The sequence below is a fragment of the Euwallacea fornicatus genome, chromosome 6 (assembly GCF_040115645.1).
Source record: "Euwallacea fornicatus isolate EFF26 chromosome 6, ASM4011564v1, whole genome shotgun sequence".
NCBI lineage: Eukaryota > Metazoa > Arthropoda > Insecta > Coleoptera > Curculionidae > Euwallacea > Euwallacea fornicatus.
In genome coordinates this window covers 2,033,165-2,053,248 of record NC_089546.1, presented here as the reverse complement: position 1 = coordinate 2,053,248, position 20,084 = coordinate 2,033,165, and the positions used below count along the sequence as shown (strand labels likewise).

General features: G+C 32.1%; 1 protein-coding gene across 7 annotated transcripts in view; it reads left to right on the top strand.

Annotated features, from left to right (window-relative positions):
• The first annotated feature begins 12 nt into the window (after positions 1–12).
• Slik (Sterile20-like kinase) overlaps positions 13–20,084 on the top strand; it is a 35,441-nt gene continuing 15,369 nt past the window's right edge. For 2 of the 7 annotated variants that reach the window (XM_066282957.1, XM_066282958.1), the window contains exons 1-9: positions 13–283; positions 5,770–6,085; positions 6,141–6,299; positions 6,355–6,559; positions 12,875–13,005; positions 13,058–13,173; positions 13,250–13,457; positions 13,660–13,706; positions 17,898–17,940. In XM_066282957.1, coding sequence (XP_066139054.1) covers positions 5,927–6,085; positions 6,141–6,299; positions 6,355–6,559; positions 12,875–13,005; positions 13,058–13,173; positions 13,250–13,457; positions 13,660–13,706; positions 17,898–17,940 — 1,068 coding nt within the window. In that variant the 5' untranslated portion in view covers positions 13–283; positions 5,770–5,926. The remainder of the gene's footprint in view (positions 284–5,769; positions 6,086–6,140; positions 6,300–6,354; positions 6,560–12,874; positions 13,006–13,057; positions 13,174–13,249; positions 13,458–13,659; positions 13,707–17,897; positions 17,941–20,084) is intronic. The other 5 variants (XM_066282960.1, XM_066282959.1, XM_066282962.1 and 2 more) reach the window with 5 other exon arrangements.

Here is a 20,084-nt window from a genome sequence, read left to right as displayed (position 1 = left end):
CATCTGAAGGCGTGGTATGAGAGAGGCAAGCGGGGTAAGGAAATGGTAAAAATTGGCATGGCTGCTACTTACAGTGAAATGAAAATATACAAAAAGACGGATAAAAACACGTACAGGTGTCCGAGTTATAGTGCGTAAGTTTTCGGGATAGTTTTCCGTGTGACCTGAAAAAGTGTTGAACTCGTAAGTGTGGAAAAACCCAAGAAATTCAGCGGAGGAGCAGGTTGTTGGCCATAAACTTGTAGCTCTGACATTTCCTTTCACTGCACGTCATGCGACATCGGTTTGTTTTAAACTCAAATATGGTTTTCCTGGTTTTGGGGCCCCTGTTACACCTTTATCCCTAACGGTCTCTTAAATAAATCTTGCAAAAGTTCATTTATGATACTTATCCATTCATTTGTTTATTTTGTTTAATGGCAAGTGATGGTTCCAATTGATACTTACAGAGCAGTATCCTGCTTTGGTGTTCCAGACTCATAAATATTTCTAAAACTGTTTTGCCTAAAAATAAAATTTCCGGTTGAGGGAGGGTCTTGAAATAAGCATTGATAGAATGAGAATAGGTTGTTAATACTAAATACAAAAATAATTGTTCTATGATAAATTAAATATTTTAGTAGAAAATATTGAAATATATCATAGAACCAGTATTAATTACAAAATTAAATGCTAACTATTATTGTTATTGCTAATTTTCTTGTCAGAATTTGTATGTCCAATCAAGTTTTTAAAACAAAAAATAATTATATTAAGTAGATTTTATTATTGCCTGTTCCAGAAATATATCAACTTACAAATTAACATTATTTACTCCTCAATTTGCTTACAACCTCATGTTTGCCTGTATATTAAATGGATCTTTTTCTAAATTTTACATTTTACAGTGTGTATTATATAAGAACTATTTTCATTCACAATAAAATTTACAAACTTCATAATTGTTTAATACAAAAAAGCATTATGTATGTACTTATCTAAACATTTTTGCATAACCTAGTATTATATGATATGAAATTTATAAGTGTCTGTTAGAAAAAAAAATTACAGTTAAATATTCATTTTCATAATTATTCACAAATTTGGAAAAAACAGCCAGAATGAATTGCTAATATTTTGTATAAACTAGCTACACATCTTAATTAATTCATCATCCAATCAGTATAGTCTTTAATAAAGTAGGCACCAGTTCTCACTGTTCATACAGGTAGTTACTTTGCTTTGCTAGTCAGTTCAATAAAAAGCAAAGAATAGTTTAAAGGAAATAATAAAAAAGTTATAAATATTGGTCTTAAAAAAAGTATGACTCATTAACTCTTTAGTCAGGTTTAAAGAAATGCCTATTCAGTCTAATCAGTGATGCTTCTAAACTAAAGTCAAAATGGCAATATTTTAAGATAATTGTCAAGGAACATAGGCCACATATGAAATAATAATCGTCCTAAAATAATTTCATTCTCATTTTACTTTTCTTAAATTTGGGAATAATACTTCACATATGACTAATAGTTGTTGGAGTACTGGAGTTGCACGCTCATGTTGGTTAAATCTAACTGAGAATAACATTTACCATATAAGGATATACAAGATATACAAATGAGAATTAAAATTCTCATATGAGGCTGTAATAGAGAATGAATCTTATTTTCCATTCGTTTTAACTGAGAGTAGGGTGCATTTCCAGCACTGCAACAATCATTACTTGCGTGTGAGGCATCATATTCAAACATAAAATAAAAACTAACAATGCACATAAAAAATAAAAAACACATCCTCTCTAATGATTAGAATCCTACTTCTATCCCTTATATCTTGAAACTGCACTTTCAAATCAAGGGCAAAGAAGACCTATGTCACATGTTTGTGCTCTAATGCTTAAAATTTGCAAAAGACCCACTCTTTTCTTCTTATATTGCCATTATTATTAACTGTTGTTTTATATGTTCACCCCAAATACTGAAGATATACAAATTCAAGTTAACGAACTTGTGAATTTAGTACAGTTGGAGGTAGATCTAATTAAAAGTCACGTGATTATTGTTAGATGCTCTAATATATAGGCAGGTTCTTTGTTGAATGATATGCTTGCTTGTTAAGACCATTTTCTATTGGCAAAAATAAATTAATATGGTTTATGCAGCATGAGACACCAAGGACTTTTAGTTTGGTTTTTGATTAATATTTAACAGCAGTTTATCCAGATGGTTGCATTGCTTGAGGCATTTGTCACTTATAACCCTTGGAGTTAATTCCCATACATGTTCTTCTATGGGGACATTTAAAATCATCAATTTATATCGCAATTCAATAAAAAAAACAATTGGTGGTAGCCATAAACAATTTTTATGAATTCAAAAAAACTATAATTCATTTTTTTTATTTCTTAAGTTGTATTTTAAGTTGGTGGGAATTATATTTAATTTCCAAACAATGTAAAATAGAGACAATAGTTAAGAATCAAATAAGTTGCACTTTTAGTTGCATTAAATGAAATAATTATGAAAGTTATCTGAATCTACTGGGCTTTACTACTTTTTATAAAATTCCCAGAGACCTACCCTGTAAACACGCCCTTGAAATGTTTAGAAGAAACTCTGATATGTTTACAAGACACATCACAATATTATTACTAAATTACGAAATATTTAATTATATTAATGTAAAAAACCAATTTCGAAAAAATCAAAACCCTGTATTTTTAAAATAAAGTAGTTCTGGATAAATGTTTATCAGATTTTTTTCTTACTTTCAGCCAAGAAATATTCTTTAAAAATTAAGTTCAATGTTTAAGAAACATCCTTGATAAGCAATGAATCAGTCTAAATTAAACATGGAAAATGTCATCCATGAACTCAAATATTCAAAATAAATTGATTTTCTATGCGTGTGTGAACCGTAAATGGCGATATATGGGAAACTAGTCAAGACATTTCCGCCCAAAGAAGTGAGCGTGATGATAATGTAATCAAAGTATTGTCGACTCTATTTAATTTTCTAGATAGGTTTATTGGATTATAAAATATATGACATTATATGACAACAATGACTAAGTGAACTCGCAAGAAATATTGCTGACTTGAGTAGCACTAGGTAATATCTTATAATTCAACCTCTAAATGAATGATAATAGAAAAGACATATTCTGCAAGTTTAAATACTGTATTTGGATTTATAACAATTCTGAGAAATAGACAATAGTAGTAATATACCAGTATACTACTTCAGATTTTCTATTAAATTTGAACATGCTTGAGAAATCTACAGGAAATCTAATAATGTAAATATAGGTATGGCAATCTATCTTATAAAGCATTGTGGTAATCCTTTATTTAAAATCACCAGTTGAAATATTGTAATTATTATCTCTTAACTGCTTCAAAAATGTTGTTTGTATTACTTGGTGCATCTATTAACTGCATTTCTGGATTATTGATCGTAATATTTGTGCATTCTGAAACAACGTACCACTTCCTCTTATCGTATTTTAAATATCTGCCTCGCTCATTTTTATTATTAAAATTTGGGTATTTGCATATCATAATTTACAATATTAAGAAAAACATTTTTAATAATCATATTATTATTGATTGTAGGTACATTTTCGGCATTGGTTGGTACTTTGTGAATTCTAACGATCCGAACACGTGATAACTTGATAATTGTGTCAAATCAAGTAATTTAAAAACAAAAGTATGACGTAGACACAGTAATAGTTCTTTAATTTAATTGGTTGGAGTTGAAAATAAATATTAGAATTTATAACAAGCACAAAATGGCTTTAAGAAGTTAATATATGGCCACATTCAGTAAAGGTAACGATTTTACAGTTGTTGGACACCTATTTAAAAGTTCAAAAAATAAAAATATAATATTAACTTCCAATTAAAAGTATTTGTAGTTCTACATGAAGGATGATATTCATTCGGCAGTAATCTATCAACTGTTCAGTTTAAGAAATTAGCAAAAATTCAGCAATAATTAGTAGTTTAGGAAGCATTGAAAATAAGATGATATGGTTTACAACAAATTAAGGTTTAGGTAATCTACGTTTCACTCCTACGATTATACCTAAGTAAATCAGTTTTTCTGGACATACGACACTTAGGAAATAGAAGCTTTTGATAAAATTATCTCGATTTCACCCAGGTGTACAGTATTGGGCCAAGTAAAATTTAAACATTTTCATTTTAGTTCTATAATTAGTTTCTTTCTATAATAACAATTTTGCTGTCATTTCTTCGGTAGGCCATAATCATATTGCAAAAGTGCAATATTGAATTTTTGAAACATTTAGATTTCCCAATATATTTATGTACTCGTTGAACTGAGTTCTCAATTTTAAAGTTTCAACAGCATTTTACATTTTTGCCAGCTGCCTCATGTATTTTGAATGAAAAACAAACGTAAATCAAGACGTAATCTGTATTTGTACTATATAATTGCTGTCTCTGAAATTGACCTAGAGTATGTAGGAATGAGAGAATTATTTTCTCTGTATTTAATTTATAGGGCAGTAATTTCATGTTGTAATGTCATTCGCAAATCATCGAGCAGATAGTTTTAAGCTGCGTTTGTGCTTAGATTATTAGAGTACTTGTTTATGTATCATCTATCAGCAAAAATTTCCCCTGTGGAGTTTCGTGACTTGAATTTTCTTACAGGATAAATGTTAAAATTTTTCTGAATATTTCGCTGTTTGCGACTCGTGGAGATTGAAAATTATAACATAGGTTAGCTTAATAATATTATAACATAAGTTGACTTATATGATTTAAAAGTAAAGATGAAAGCCCCATTTTTTGCTAATAGTTGTCTGTTTTTAAAACCCAAAAGAAGTCATTGTTCCATTTTTAGTAAGGATATAGTTAGGATTACCAATTTTGATAACATTATTAATGGTTTTTACATAAAAACAATTGTGTCAACCAAATTAAACACCCATATATAGGATGTCAATTTTTGAAATCTGGCTGTAGAGTATTTCGTTTATTAAAATCGTTTTTTGCAATACCGTGATCGATTTTTGTTAAATAAATGTGGACAGTGACAAGACAGCTGTAGAGGTATGATGGAGTCGTAGATAAAGAATATTTTCAATATTCTCGATTTGAGACACCTTCTGTATTTCACCTATCTAATAACGTACCTATCGAGAAGGTGAAAACTAGCCGATTAGTAATGAGATGTGGAATTCAGTTCGAATCTCAACTATTGGGGCGAGCCAAAGAAGTGGATTAGTTACCTACCTACATATATGTTTGAGTGCAATCATATAATGGGATGTCTATGGATGGTGACTATCGCGTGGACGGCCTGCGTACTTTTGCCGATTTGTTGCATTTCAGGTTATTAAACATTTGTTCACATATCGAGTTTTAAAATACAGGATAAACAGTGTCTGGGGAAGTTCTTGACCGGTACGCGGGACAAAAGTCTCTGAATCCTAGGGCTTGTTACAAAATTCTGGATGGTTAGGAACCCTAAGTTTAACGATATATTTTTATTAGTCACCTAGCTATTTACATTCTGAAATGTTCTGTCAAGGTTCTTTCGACATTAGATCTTTGGTTTTGTATCTATCTATAAGAGAAAGATATCCATTTATTTTATAGTTTTATGTTATCTATATCTTTCTTTAGGTGTTATTCTAGTATATCTTTCTCCAAATCTGTTTCCCAATCTTGGTCATTTTCGTATCGACATTTTCTTGACCGTTTCATCGGCATTCCTCAGCTACATACTAATTTATTGTTTTCCAATTTTAAACAGATTCTAGTTAGAAGCATATAATCCCTACACGCATGAAAAATGAGAAAACGCCACCGGAAATTCGGTTAAAACCTGCACAGCAGCGATCATCAGAGTGATTCAAAGTCGTAACATTAGTGTTTTTCGTGACAAAAAAAAACTAAAGCAGACGGTCAAAATGTCATTTTTTAATAACATTAAGAAAGTGTTGCATTTTGGCGGTAACGATGCCAAAAAGAAGAAGGTTTACAACAACGTCAAGATGGATGTGGATCCAGAGGAATACTGGGACATGATTGGAGAATTGGGAGATGGGGCCTATGGCAAGGTTTATAAGGTATATTAATTTAGAAAATCTCTCAACGAGAAAACAAATTACACGAGCTTTTTAGGCCCAACACCGCCACAATGGCCAGTTGGCTGCTGCCAAAATGTGCAGGCTGGATGGTGAAGACGACATGCAGGATTTTATGATCGAAATCGATATTTTGACTGAAATTAAACACCCTAATATTGTAGAACTTTTGGAAGCGTTCCAAAAGGAACAGCAAGTAATAGCTCGTTGGAATTGGAAATTTCCCGGATTAAAAAAAAAATTCCTTGCAGCTTTGGCTGTTGATCGAGTACTGTGATGGGGGTGCTTTGGATAGTATTATGACTGAACTTGAAAAACCCCTGACAGAACCACAAATCGCCTATGTTTGCCAAAGCATGTGTCAAGGGTTGCAGTTTCTTCATAAGAGTCACGTTATACATAGGGATCTTAAGGCTGGGAATGTGTTGCTCACTATGGCAGGAGGAGTAAAGATCGGTAAGTTCTTTTTTGTTCGTTTATTGAGTTACTAAAAACATTAGTTGGAGTAGTTTTTTTGGCACATATTGACTAATTTAGATTAGCTCCTCAGTCTTCTAAACGGCGAGTTACGCGATTGATTAAAATGGAAAAGAAACAGTTTTTTATAGTGCACATTTAAGGTTTCTAATGCACTATGGTTAGTTTTGAGATATGAAATATTCCAAGAAAGGAAACTTTTCCTAATATGTATTCCACATATGTTTACAGCAATTTCGTTGAGATCAGTAGACAAAAAAGTGTCCTTCGCGAATATTTGCCAGTTATTTGGCCTTCTTGTCAACCTTATTCATTTCGGGGCTTTTAACATTTTCAAGAACCACTAAATCAATGTACTGGCATCTTAGCCTGGAAGATAATTTCCATGGAAACCACGAAGCTCAATACTCTGTCTATATTTTAACATTGCCATGGATATTTTATTAGTAAAATTGCCAGAAATTTGATTCAGTCAAACTTAGAATTGCATTAACTTTTTGTCTACGTCATTTTCTTAAGTGATAAAATACATTTCATAGCAACTGCAGTCGTTATTACTCCCTAGATCTGAAATGTCTATTTACCGGCAAAATGCAAATACAAAGCCCGACGCACTTTCCAAGAGAAAATGCGTTTTTATTGATGTCCGGCGGCTATCTATGTATGTCGTGTGCCACTATTATTGACTGGTTACTTAATCGGCTAGAGGAACTATTTATAGCCATATGCCGGAGCTTTCTTAGAGAGAATTAATAATCGTCCGTCTCTCTTTCCCTCTCACCGTTAATAATCTCCGATACGCTTTTTTCGTGCTCCTTTGTTATTTAGTTCAAGTAGTTAAACCGATTAATGATAAACTGAGTTATTCACTCTCTCTCTTTCTGTCCGGCATAGATCAAATCATTGATCCACCCACATATATGTAACTTCGTAGTATCTTCCGTGATTCATCGTCTAAACAGTTTATGATTAGAACCCATTCATTGTAACTTTATGCGAACCTACCTGTTGCCTGTAATATGTGTAGGTAGATATAGGAGTGCCGCTATCACCTCTAGTTGGGCTGCAGGCTGTTTCAAATATCTCCAATTCGTGATTTACCATTTACCAGATAGTAAATGCATATGGAATATTCGAATACGTAATGTGGGACGTGGTCGTTGGTCTGAAAGCAATTGAGCCTTATTAAATTGATGTAATCAATATTCGTTAACTTTGAAGGCCTTAATTTAGAGTATTTGTCCCTATTTAGCAACGCGACGTTGCCTTTAGTATTACATATTAGTTTTCTCTCTTTAATTCTCGAGCATCCTTGCATAGAAATAGCAACCAGAGTCAAGAAACCATAAAGTCTGTTCGAATTGGCTGATCATCCTGCCCGAACTAATTCTAACTCTTGGTTTTTGTTTTTTGAAGCTTCGGCTCGTGCGATTATGATACTTTAGAGCACGTACCAGCTCCGTCCTCTTCTCCCTCGTTCCACTCTTCGCCATTTCCCATGTAACAGGAGATATCGCAGCGATACATCTGTTCAAGGGCTTCTTTAGTCGATTTTAAATTAGCCATTAGCGAAGCCCTCGTTTACATACATTAAGTCTACGTCTTAGGGCAGCTTTATAGTGTGAATGTCTGGAGGATTTTATAGTCTTCACGAAGGAGTTGAGGTTTCACAAGTACATTGGAAATTTCTTTTCTGAATTTCATTGTCATCAAAGACACAGAAATTATTCTACAGGATAAATTGCGTATCTTTTCATATTTCAAATTGACTTTAGTTTTTAAATATTCATAGGTTCAAGTTAATGAATTGTTCAAAGTCCTTATAATCTCTTAAAAACACTTTCACATATTTGAAGGGAGAAACAAATTTGAGTTTTTAAGAGAACAATACGACTTGTTGAGCTCTAAAATTCTGTCGTAGTCAGTCTTATCAATTCGGCGGTTTTCCTTATTTGAATTATCTTATGTGTAACCAAAAACGGGTATTTTTAGGATTTTTTGGAGGAAGTTGTTAAGGCCAGTCTCTCAATCTGCACTAACTGCAATTGGTCTTGGACATATTGAGATTAAAATATATTTCTGAGCGTGTCAATACAAATATTACGTTTTATTGTACCAATATAAATTCTCTCTCTCTGTCTAAACTCCACTAATAAATTCGAAGTCTTCTTTTTTCAAAAATATGATAAATTGGATTGTTTTATTTTAATTTCATTCTCCTAATCTAAAAATTGATCTTCGATTGTCCTCGAAGGAGTTTTTTTATGTATTCTATATATAATGGTTTTAAAGGTCCATCGTAAAGTCCTCTCAACAACTATTTCTCTTAAATTTTAGCACTTCCTTTAGGATAATATAGAACTCACAGACGCGCAAATACGTTTAATTGCGGCATATCTCAAGGCTTCTACAGATTTAAAATTGCAAAACTTTCCACACAATACATATTGTCAAGATCACTTCAACCATCAGGTGGCATCGTCCACCGCAAATTCTCAATAAAACTAATAAAGTTCTTGCACAATGACATTGTATACAAGTTGCGACCCATGTAGTAAAGAATTTCTAAGAAGGCGAATGTGTTGTATATGTTATTACCCTCACAGCCTCTGGCAAGGCGATATAGGCAATCGGCATAAATTGAAAGAGGTGAATAACAACAGCATTTCTAGCCGTCGAGTGTTTGCATAAAATTCACATATTTTTCTTATAAATGCTTTCGGTTTTATCGTAATGGGATTACAACGGAACCAAGATTGTTTTCGAAAAGACCTTTCAAGGTGACATTTTGTCATTTTATTTCCTCCGAAAGCTGATTAAACGTTATTCTGAGTATTTAACACCAATTCCGATCAGGTTTTGTATTTGCATTTCCATTAGAGGCGGCCCAAGGCGATTCACTAACACCTGTTAAGTGTTATGCTGTCATTAATCTACTGGTATCATCTTATGGTTATGTAACCTTTAAGGTTTTGTCGCTTTCTTATCTGAGATTGTGGTAATAAAATCTTAGCTGGGTACCGGGTGCAAGTACTGAACAGATTGTGATTGCATTGCAGATGATTGATGGTACCACCCAGGTGACCAGCAATCCAAGATTTATCGAGTATTATCTTGTCACTATTTGATTTTTAGTGCAACTGCAATGAGGAAATAATAATAATTTTTACAAAGAAAATAAATTCTCGTACGCATTAAGCCAGTTGTATAGCTTAATTATTTGTTAAATCTATTTGAGTTTCGGGTTATCTGACTCGGCTAATCATAACACAGAAAATACAAAACGTTCCATTAGGAGTAAATAGCAACGATGCAAGCTGAAGTTGAAGTAAGACGAGTTAAACCGGGTATGACATCACTATATGTCGTAGATTTAAATGAGTCACATGTTTTGTGACGAAGTTTGAAGTGTTTGCTTAGCATTTCCTCAACGCCTAGGCCTGTTTCTCTAGTTCAGGTCATTGGGTCAATCAAATCATTGAATATTGATGTTCTGTCGTGAGTTTTATAGGGCCATAATTCAATTCCAACATAATTCTAATTTTTTTACTTTTGACTCCTGTATATTAATGAAAACTGCCCTACTATCTCTAATTACTTTATCGTTGTCGTTAGTTCATAAATCCTCCCATAAAGTGAAAAATACTGTTTATTTATTAACTAAGATAATAATTCTTTACACAAAATGGGGACATTATTTAAGTTTTCTGAATATTTATTGTCTCCAGTAAAGACTTCTGCAAGCAAGTTTATTAACAGCAATGATTAACTGTGTTTTTCAACAGTTTTAAACAGAGTTCTTGAACTGCACAATATAAGTTCAATTCTGAACACGGTATATTTTAAAAAGTGCTTTACAATATTATTTTATATCCAAGAAAACTTTAATAAACACGTTTTACTCTAAGACAATTGAGTGTCCTGCTTTTGTCAGAAGTCCTGAAAAGATCTACACCACTTCAAAGAAATTAGTTAATCTTTCAAAGATAATAATTTCACGCATTTTATTGAAGTTGGTTAACAACTCTATTAGCTTTTAAGTATTCATTAAATCCTTTTCCCCTTTTTTTATAAACGGGTTTTATTTCTGCTGTTTTCTGTTCGATTGGAAATATTTCAATGGCCAGGGACCAATGTGTCAGCTTTAATCATTTTAAAAAGTTATATTAAAGAAATTGGTATTTTATCTACTCCAGTAGTCTTTCTCGTTTTTAGGCTAGGTACTTTCTAAAAATAAGTCGGTTACAAGAAAGCACTTCGATTCTGTCATTTGACGTGCTTTGATGCAAGATTTTCATTAATGTTCAATAAAGGATAAATAGTGATAAAAACATTATTTACATTAGTTGAAACTTGCCCTGCACTCCAGAATTATGATGAATTAAGAAAAATATTAAAGAGCGGATTCGCTCTTCGGTCTGTTTGTTTCTTGACCTTTTTTGGACCAAAACAACTGAAATGTCTTTAGAAATCTCCGAGAACAATTTCACAATTCTAATAAATGAAAATATCCATATTTGAAAAATTAATTTGAAAATGAAATGAAATCATTAGTCACGCAGGGAAAATCGCAAAAATAGGGCTTTTCGAAAATGTACCAAAATCCCGGAATGTTTCTTGAAAAAGAAAAGATCATTATGCAAAAGTAAGAAATTGCTCAAAATTTGAACAAAAACCAACATCTTGTTAACACTGAAAACTTCGACTAAAATTGATATAGAATCAGAATAATCTCAGGATGGAAGGAAACTAGAGTTGAATCAGATATTGCTAGCTAACTAGGGCTAAAACTAAAGCGGTAATTTGAGCTACAATAGAGATGTGATTTCATCAGAAATCTTATATTAGAAGTAATTTAGGGTAGAAAGTAGGACATGTATTCTGATTAAATCTGATTAAAATTAAGTAATTTAACTAAAGTTATAGAAAGTTGTGCTGCAAGACAAGAATGAACACGAAACGTTAGTGCCAGTTAAACCTTTAGACTCTTAATATAAAGTATGAGTATAGTCTCAGAAGTCCCCGACCTAACACTTATTGAAAAAAAAATGGAAAATATTACATTATTTCTTAACATTGATTGTCCTTTGAAATTAACACACTTTTCCAAGCGATGTTCTATGGCTCCTATACCTTGCTTATACTAAGAACCGTTGAATGTTTCAAAATAGGCATCAATCTCGGATTCCACCTCTTCATTATTAGCAAAGTTCTTGCAACCCAGCCATTTTTTCAGGTTCGAAAACAGAAAATAATCTGAGGAGACTAAATTTGGTAAATAAGGGTGGGTGAGCAAAAAGTCTCAAAACCAAGTTCACTGATTTTTGTCTCGAGATGACACAAATGCGGTATGATGAAACAAGACTGTCTTTTTCGTCAAATGCGATTGCTTTTTCCTACGTTTTTCACTCAAACACTGCAATAAATTTGTATAATATTCTCCGTATATTTTTTTCTCTTTAGGAAAATAGTCAATAAAAATGATCTCACATGCATTCTAAAAAATTGGTACTATGACCTTTCCTGTAGATAGAAAGCTTTTCGTCTTCTTTGGAGCCGATTCTCCCCTTTCTATCAATTGTTTTAATTGCTTTTTTGCCTCAGGTGTAAAATGACATACCCATCATTCATCCATGGTTATAAAGCGATACAAAAACTCGACTTTATTACTACGAAACTTTGCCAAACCCTCCCTTGAAACATTCTCATGGCGATGTTTTTGCTCAATTGTGAGTAATCATCTTATGCACGGCTTTCTCATATCCAATTGTTCAGTCAAAATACGATGTACAGCACTTTTTTAAGAACCTGTCTTCCAGTACAGTTTTGTAGATCTTCACCACTATTTCTGGAGTGGTTGCCTCATTGGGCCGACTATTGTAGAGTTCGTCTTGGCAGCTTGTATGATTACGTTTAAACTCTGCCACCCAATGTTTTACAGTTGTCAACGAAGAACCAGATTCTTCCAAAGTTGCATCTAACTTCGCTTTGACGTTGGATGGACTAAGACCTTTCAAGTGAAAATATTGAATTATGTATCGGTGATAAATTTCTTTTCTATTCGCAATAACTCTAAAACCGTTCACTAAAAATGGCTTCAAAACAAACAAATCAACGTAGCACCCTCAAACTGTAAACATAAAATTTTTAAGGTTAAGTGTTTGTAATATAGGCAAATTTTTAATTAAAAAGATCTTCAGCTTTGTGGTCAGGTACTTCTGGAAGTATCCTCGTATCTATTCAAGAATGTTTAAATAAAATATACAGTGTATTAATATTCTTTCGATATTTTAGCTGATTTTGGTGTCTCAGCCAAAAACAAATCTACACTCCAAAAACATGACACTTTCATTGGAACTCCCTATTGGATGGCTCCTGAAGTAGTGCTTTGCGAAACATTCAGGGATAATCCTTATGATTTCAAGGTTATTATTTTCAATTCAGTCAGTTCGCATGTCAAATAACAATATTTCGTAGGTGGACATTTGGTCAATGGGCATTACGCTTATCGAGTTCGCCCAAACCGAACCTCCAAATCACGAGATGTCCCCAATGAGGGTTTTATTAAAAATCCAAAAAAGCGACCCCCCTAGGTAAACACTTTCTTTCGCCTAAAACATAAAATTTCTTCTAGCATAATAAATTCTACGTTTATTATTACATATTTAGATTAGAACAGCCTTCAAAATGGTCCAAAGACTTCAACGATTTTCTGCTGAAATCCTTAATCAAAGACCCACAAAAGCGGCCCACATGCGACGAGCTCCTCAAGCATCCCTTTATCAATAGGGATCTAGATAGCAAACCGATTATAGATTTGTTATTAGAATATAAGGCTGAAGTTGTAGAGGAGGAATTGACTGATGACGATCCCGAGGTGAGTTGGAAACACTGGTTAATGATAATAAAGGGGTTATAAACCGGCTTCTATGTTGCACAATTAACCATAAAGATTCATCATTGATATAAATATGTTGAGTTAAAGCCAAATATTTGTACAGAGTAGAGACAATAAGCGATTTAAATCTTTAATTACTAGGCGTTGCTAATGTTTGCTTTGTAAATATTTTCATGCTTAGCGCTCTAGGAAGCAGCGCAAACGCAAAGAGCTTTATCAACGGATTGGTAAGTCCCAAAGTTTTTGGTGTACGAGATTCATCTCAAGGTGAACTGTAACCTGAATATACAGGGTGTCTCTGGACTACCTAGTTAAACTTCAGAACGTGGTTCTACATATCAAATGTTCCTAAAAATGTAAGGTAAAAAATTTCGCTTTAATCGCTGAAATCAGTTCACTTTGAAGACTTGTCTTGTTTTGCCCTCTAAATGCCCCCCTATCTTTCTTTGCATTATCGCTATAAAAACTTCAATAGTACCGTTGAAAATCCACTGAAATTTCCTATTTTAAACAGCCATAGTAAGTTAATCTTATTTGCATTTTGCTGACTTTTCAGAGGCCTGAATATAAAAGTTTTTTATTTCTTTCTTTTTGTTAATTTTTGAATTGTCTATTATTTTAAAAATTCTCTACATCAATTCGCACTTTGTAAAAAACATCTACAATCAACGTACCTTTCTATCCTGGTACCGTTTCTTGGGTTTACCTTACTTTTAAAAAAGAGAGGGAGGTGTGAGTTATGGATAAGCACTTGAACAGTGAAAAACTGCATTTGCAAAAATTTAAATACATTTTCGACATAACACAATTACAAAACAATACATGAAATAATGTCATGTTATATTTGGATAAGCTAACTTAAATTTTTAGTAATGATAAATATTTAGACATTATTTTTGTATATTGTTTTGTAAATGGTAATTTATGGGAAGTAACAAGGGAGTATGCTAACTGCTTTCCACAAAGAATAGTTCCTAATCGTGCTTTTAAGGACTTCATGAAACTGGGTCAGTACGTCTGCACCAATGAAAAACTGGCCTTTACCCCATTAATAATGATTGTTGTATTCTGGAAGCAGTGAAAGAAGACCCATCTACAAGTACTCGCTGCATTGCCCTCAATTTGGGCAAACATTCGAAGACAACTGTTCACAGGGTTTTGCAAAGAAACGGTTTGAATTCTTACCACTGATTCAAAGTACATTTGCTTGAAACGGACAAAGAGAATGCAGTTATATACTGCCGGTGATATGTAAATCAATGTAATACGGTCCAAAATTTTCTCGCCATATTTTATGGAACTATGAAGCTAGCTTCACACTATCTGATATGATAAATTTACATAACTCGCACGTTTAGTTCGATAACAACCCACGTGTTTTAATGGTCATTTCTTATCAGCACCAGTTGCATTTAAATGTCTGGTTGAGGCTGTTGGGAACAAAAATTATTGGTTCTCTTCTCATACCAAATCATTTTAATCTAGGAACATTCCTCTATTTAATGGAAAAGAATTTAAGGGAACCGCTGGACGATATTCCAGTTGAAACGAAGTTAAATATCTATTATCAAATGGATGGATGTTCGCCGCACAGCGGAAGATACATAAGTGAGTGGATGAACGACCACTGCGAAGACATATGGATAAATGGATTTGGCCTATAACGTTAGCCTGCCAGAAATCCAGATCTAACATACTTTTACATTTGAGATACTTTAAAAACACTTGTGCACAAAGATAATTAGGACACAATTGAAGAACTTGAACAAAGAATACGTGTAGATTGTAACCAAATAACTGAGAGGAGAGGTGATATCGGTTGCGCCATCCGTAGTACTCTTTGGAGGTGTATGTTGTGTTTGCATAAACAAGAAGGGAATACAGTTTTCCTCTAGGCAAGTATTTTCAATACCTGACACCTTTCCCAGTTTTGAAAGTAACGTAAACTCAAGAAATAGTACAACAGTTGAAAGGTAATTGGTTACAAATGTTCTTCATGAAATGTGAAATGGGGAATCTTTGAGAGCAATGGACAGTTGAAACTTTAACATTAAAAAAGGAATAAAAAAATTCTACCTTTAGGTCTTTGAAAAGTTAGCAAAGTACAAGTAAGATGAACTCACAATGGTTGTATAAAATAGAACATTTAAGTGGCATTAGTACGGTACTATTGGCATTTTTGTAACGAAAATGCGAAGCAAAATACGGGAGCATTTAGATTACAATACACAAGTCGTCAAAAATAAAAAATGAAATATCCTCAAAGTACGCCAAGTTTTCCAAAATTTTATATCTTACATTTTTTGGTGGTTTTACATTTGAATGTAAAACCACCTCTTAAAGTTCGGTTAAGAAGTTCAAGGACACTCTCAATAATATTATATAAGGTGTCTGTGGACATAGTATTATAAAATAAATTTTCTAGATCCCAAAATATGACGAAACTTCATGTATATGTATATCGAAAAGTGCTTCATTTTTGATATACAGTGTATGAAAGTTAGTTCCTAAGGATGGTATTTTGTTAATATTTTCGAAAGGTTTTCGAGATAAACCACTAAACTATTAATAAATGTCATACGGAAACATAAAAAATATTATTTGTTTCATTTCAAGATCAATTGGATTTGAAATCTGATGTTTATTTAATAACACGTAGTATCCACCGATTTATTAAATTTCAATTTTCTCGAAAACTGTTGGAGATTTGGATTCTCCGTAAGAGTATCTTTTTTATGCGAAAATCTTATTTTAATACTTTTCCTATAAAATAGTCAATAAAGTAAAAAAAATTTTAACTGTAGGTACTTTTTAGGCACTTTCTCCCTTGTATTAATCACCCCTGGTAGAATGTGGCAATTTCTTCATAGACACTCAAAAAGAGCACAAGAAGTTGTAATAAAGTACAAAATTTTATTAATTTATCGCGAAACATTTCGAAAATGTCAATAAAAAAACCATCCTCGGGAAAGAACTTTTCACATCCTGTATATCGAAAACGAAGTGGCTTTGTATATATGTTTAATTAAAGGTTTCGTGATATTTTGGAATCTATAATGTGTTGTTGAATTTATGGCACTATATTAAGAAACACCTGTATATACATAAGTATACATATGTACAGGGTCTTTGGTGGGTAGTGCAAGATACTAAATAGGTTATTAGAGGAACTCATTTTGAATTGATTTAACCAAACATACCTATATACAAAGTGTTGCACTTCTCCTAATAATTAAGTTTTTAGTATGTTATTATTTGACCGTAGTTTTCTACAATTATTGAAATGCAGAAGATCATCAAGCGCTCTTATCACAAAAATATACTAAACTTTTGAATTATATATGAATGAATTGCTTAAATTATTTATGCCATAAAATCTAAAAAAGTTTGTTACTTACCTAGGACTTCATAAACACGATTTTATTATATGGGGTCGCATAAAATTGCTAAATGTGAAAAAGAGACTTAAAATAGAGACCATTTAATCTCCCTAATTAATCAAGCTATTTAACAACTTAAAGGAGAAATAGAGTGCGAAGATGAATTCAAAATGATGGTTCTTATTTTTAACTTAATAAATAAATTATTAATCATTTATTAACCATCCTTTGTAACTTTTTTTGTTTTTTAAAATCAACTAAGAAAACTCTGAATACTTTCTTTCTTTATACTGGAAAATAAAATATTATTTTATAATATTAAGTATTATTTAATATAATATTCAGACCGTATAAAAATGATAAAAAACCAAAAATCTTAAATATCTGGAAAACTGTCTTAGGACAATAAATGGGACTAGACTACATTTTGACCAATGCACTTAATGGACACTTAAAAGTATTAAGATCAGGTGCTCTAATTTTTAAGATGGTTCATATGAAACTTTCCATGAGAACTGTCTAAGGAAGTTTTTAAGAAATTTGAATAGATGTACCCTTAAGCGTTCAAATAAAACTCACGTTTGAATTTGACTCGTTGTTCTGCTACGACCTAGAAAAATCATGTTTTAGAAATTCTAGATAAATAAAAAAGCCATTTTAGATATTAAGACTTAAATCATTTTAATAATTTACCCATACGTAACAAAATAGTTTAGAACATTTTTGTACTAAAAGGGCTTGTTGTTCTGCACTTCAATAATTGTAAAAAAGCACGATCAAATTAAAAAATACTGAAATTTTAATTATCAGAACAACTGTAACCCTTGGTACTTAGGTATGTTTGGTTGAATCAGTTAAGAAAGTCCTCTTCTAATATCGTAGTCAGTATCCTGCACTATTTACGAAACACCGTGTATAATATTATGCAAGATATATAATACATATATATTTGTAATGAATATCTGATAATTGAAGTAAAATTATTACTAATGTACAAAACTTAACATGGATGTTATCACGGCTTTATTTGTTATGCATGCTGCTCTTCTGGTACCCCTGCACTCCCTATTCGCGCAAAACAGGTAAGGTTCATTGTTCATGGGTGATTCAAAAACCTTTTCCATCTTATGTACCACACATTTCACTGTATAGTATTTGTTACTATTTTATTTCTGAATGTGCATTTAAGTTTTGAAATATTCATGCTTGTCAACAAGGAAAATGTAGATTTATTTCATATTTCTCATGCGAAAATGTATGTTGACTGTATTTGATGTCTGTATGTCAATTCAACAGTTAGATCGTAGATCAATGAAAACTCGTGACCAATGCCACTGTTTTATTAATAGATTTGCATTTGTAAAATATTAATCTATTAATAAAATTTGTGGAAGACTTGTTTGAACTAACCATAAGTATATGAATAATTTGCGCTCACTATATATGTATATAATTCTGGGACTTAGCTTCATAAGTCCATTACCGCATACGACCTTGTGTGAAATGAAAAATTTTCAAAATTGATACATGCAAAAAGATCTTTTTGTTTATAGACGACAGTTGTTGTAATAGTATTATGTGAAGTTTGATCAAGTCTTACCATTCAAGCCTTATAATATTATGTATGGTCTAAATTGAAGACACATTTCAAACAAAATTTTGAACGTCATAGTGAAATGCATTTTAACCAGTCATGATATTATAGTCATTAAACTCTTTGTGGGGTTGAGTGGGTAATGTAAATATACAGAGTGAATCGAGAAGATCGTGCCAAACCTCAGAAACGTATTGTATATGAAAATTAAACATAAAAATACTTAATTTTTATCCGATTTTCATTTGTTTACAAATTTTATCGCAATTAAAATTGAAACATAAAATTCATAAATATCATTAGAATTTTAATAAATTAACGTTTTAGTTATCATGGCATTGTGTTAATAAATATTAAAACATAATGCCGTTGACTTCTAAACGTACATTTTCTACTTTGTCTATGAAGAGCATTCTTTACACTTCTGATTGTTTCATTTATTCATATTGAATCAATAAATTAATTTTGAATTTTCACTTTTACTCTGAACGCCTCATTTTTAAACCCGTCCCGCAAAAAATAGTCTAATGATATAAGGTCTGTAAGGTTAAAGGCCAAGTAATAGAACTAGCGTGACCAATCCATCGCCTTGGGAACTTTTCGTCGAAATGTTTCTTAAAGTGTTAAGCGAAATGTGCAGGAACTCCATGGTGCTGGCAGTATATTTGGATTCGAATGCTTAAAGGAATATCTTCTGAAAGTTCCTGCAATTAGTTTTGAATGAAATTCAAGTAGTTTGTCCCTGTGAGGTTTTTCTTCAAAATAAAAAGGCCGATTAAATAACTCTCAATCATATCACACTACACATTTACTGAAAAGTTATGTTGAAAATTACTGTCGATTGTTCCATGGTGATATTCGTTTGGGCTTACATAATAATTACGTGTGTTATTAAGGCCGTCACAGAAGATTGTTCTTCAGCTATAAAGAGAATGCTCAATACAACACCATGATTATTACTGATGAATCCACAAAATTCATTATGTTTACCATAATATTTCGGTTGTAGGTGCTATACTCTTTGTAGATGATATGGATATAAGCCTTAATGGTATGGTGGTTATTACTCTTTTTTTGTGGAATGTTCTATTGAGTAGCATTTCTTCGTGAGCTGGTCGTTACATTTTCCTTTACTAGGTCTAGTATATTTTCTACTTCTTCCAAGCTTTGTACATTAGATCGTTCAGATATTTTCATATTGGGAAACTTTCCAGATTGGCACAGATTGTTGAAAACTCGTATAAACACGGTGTTAGCAGCATGTCTTTGATGTGGAAATCGTTGACGATATTCGTTAGCACCAGCTCTGGCATTTCCATTACAAAAACCATAAACAAACACCATAATTGCATTTCCTAAATTTGAATAAATCTTTGGCATTTTTCAACACATTAATTGATCTCTAAAATAAACTTAAAATTAGTATCAACATTACTAATAATAAAGATACTTTTATTGTAGATATAATGCTAGTAAAAAATATTTATGGTATAATTTGTAAACTAAGGTAACTCGGATAACAACATTTGAGTTTTTTCACATATATTTTTCATTTACAATACCTTCTTGCGGTTTAACACGGTTCTTCCGATTCATCTTGTATAATCACACTATCACTACTGTCATCAAATC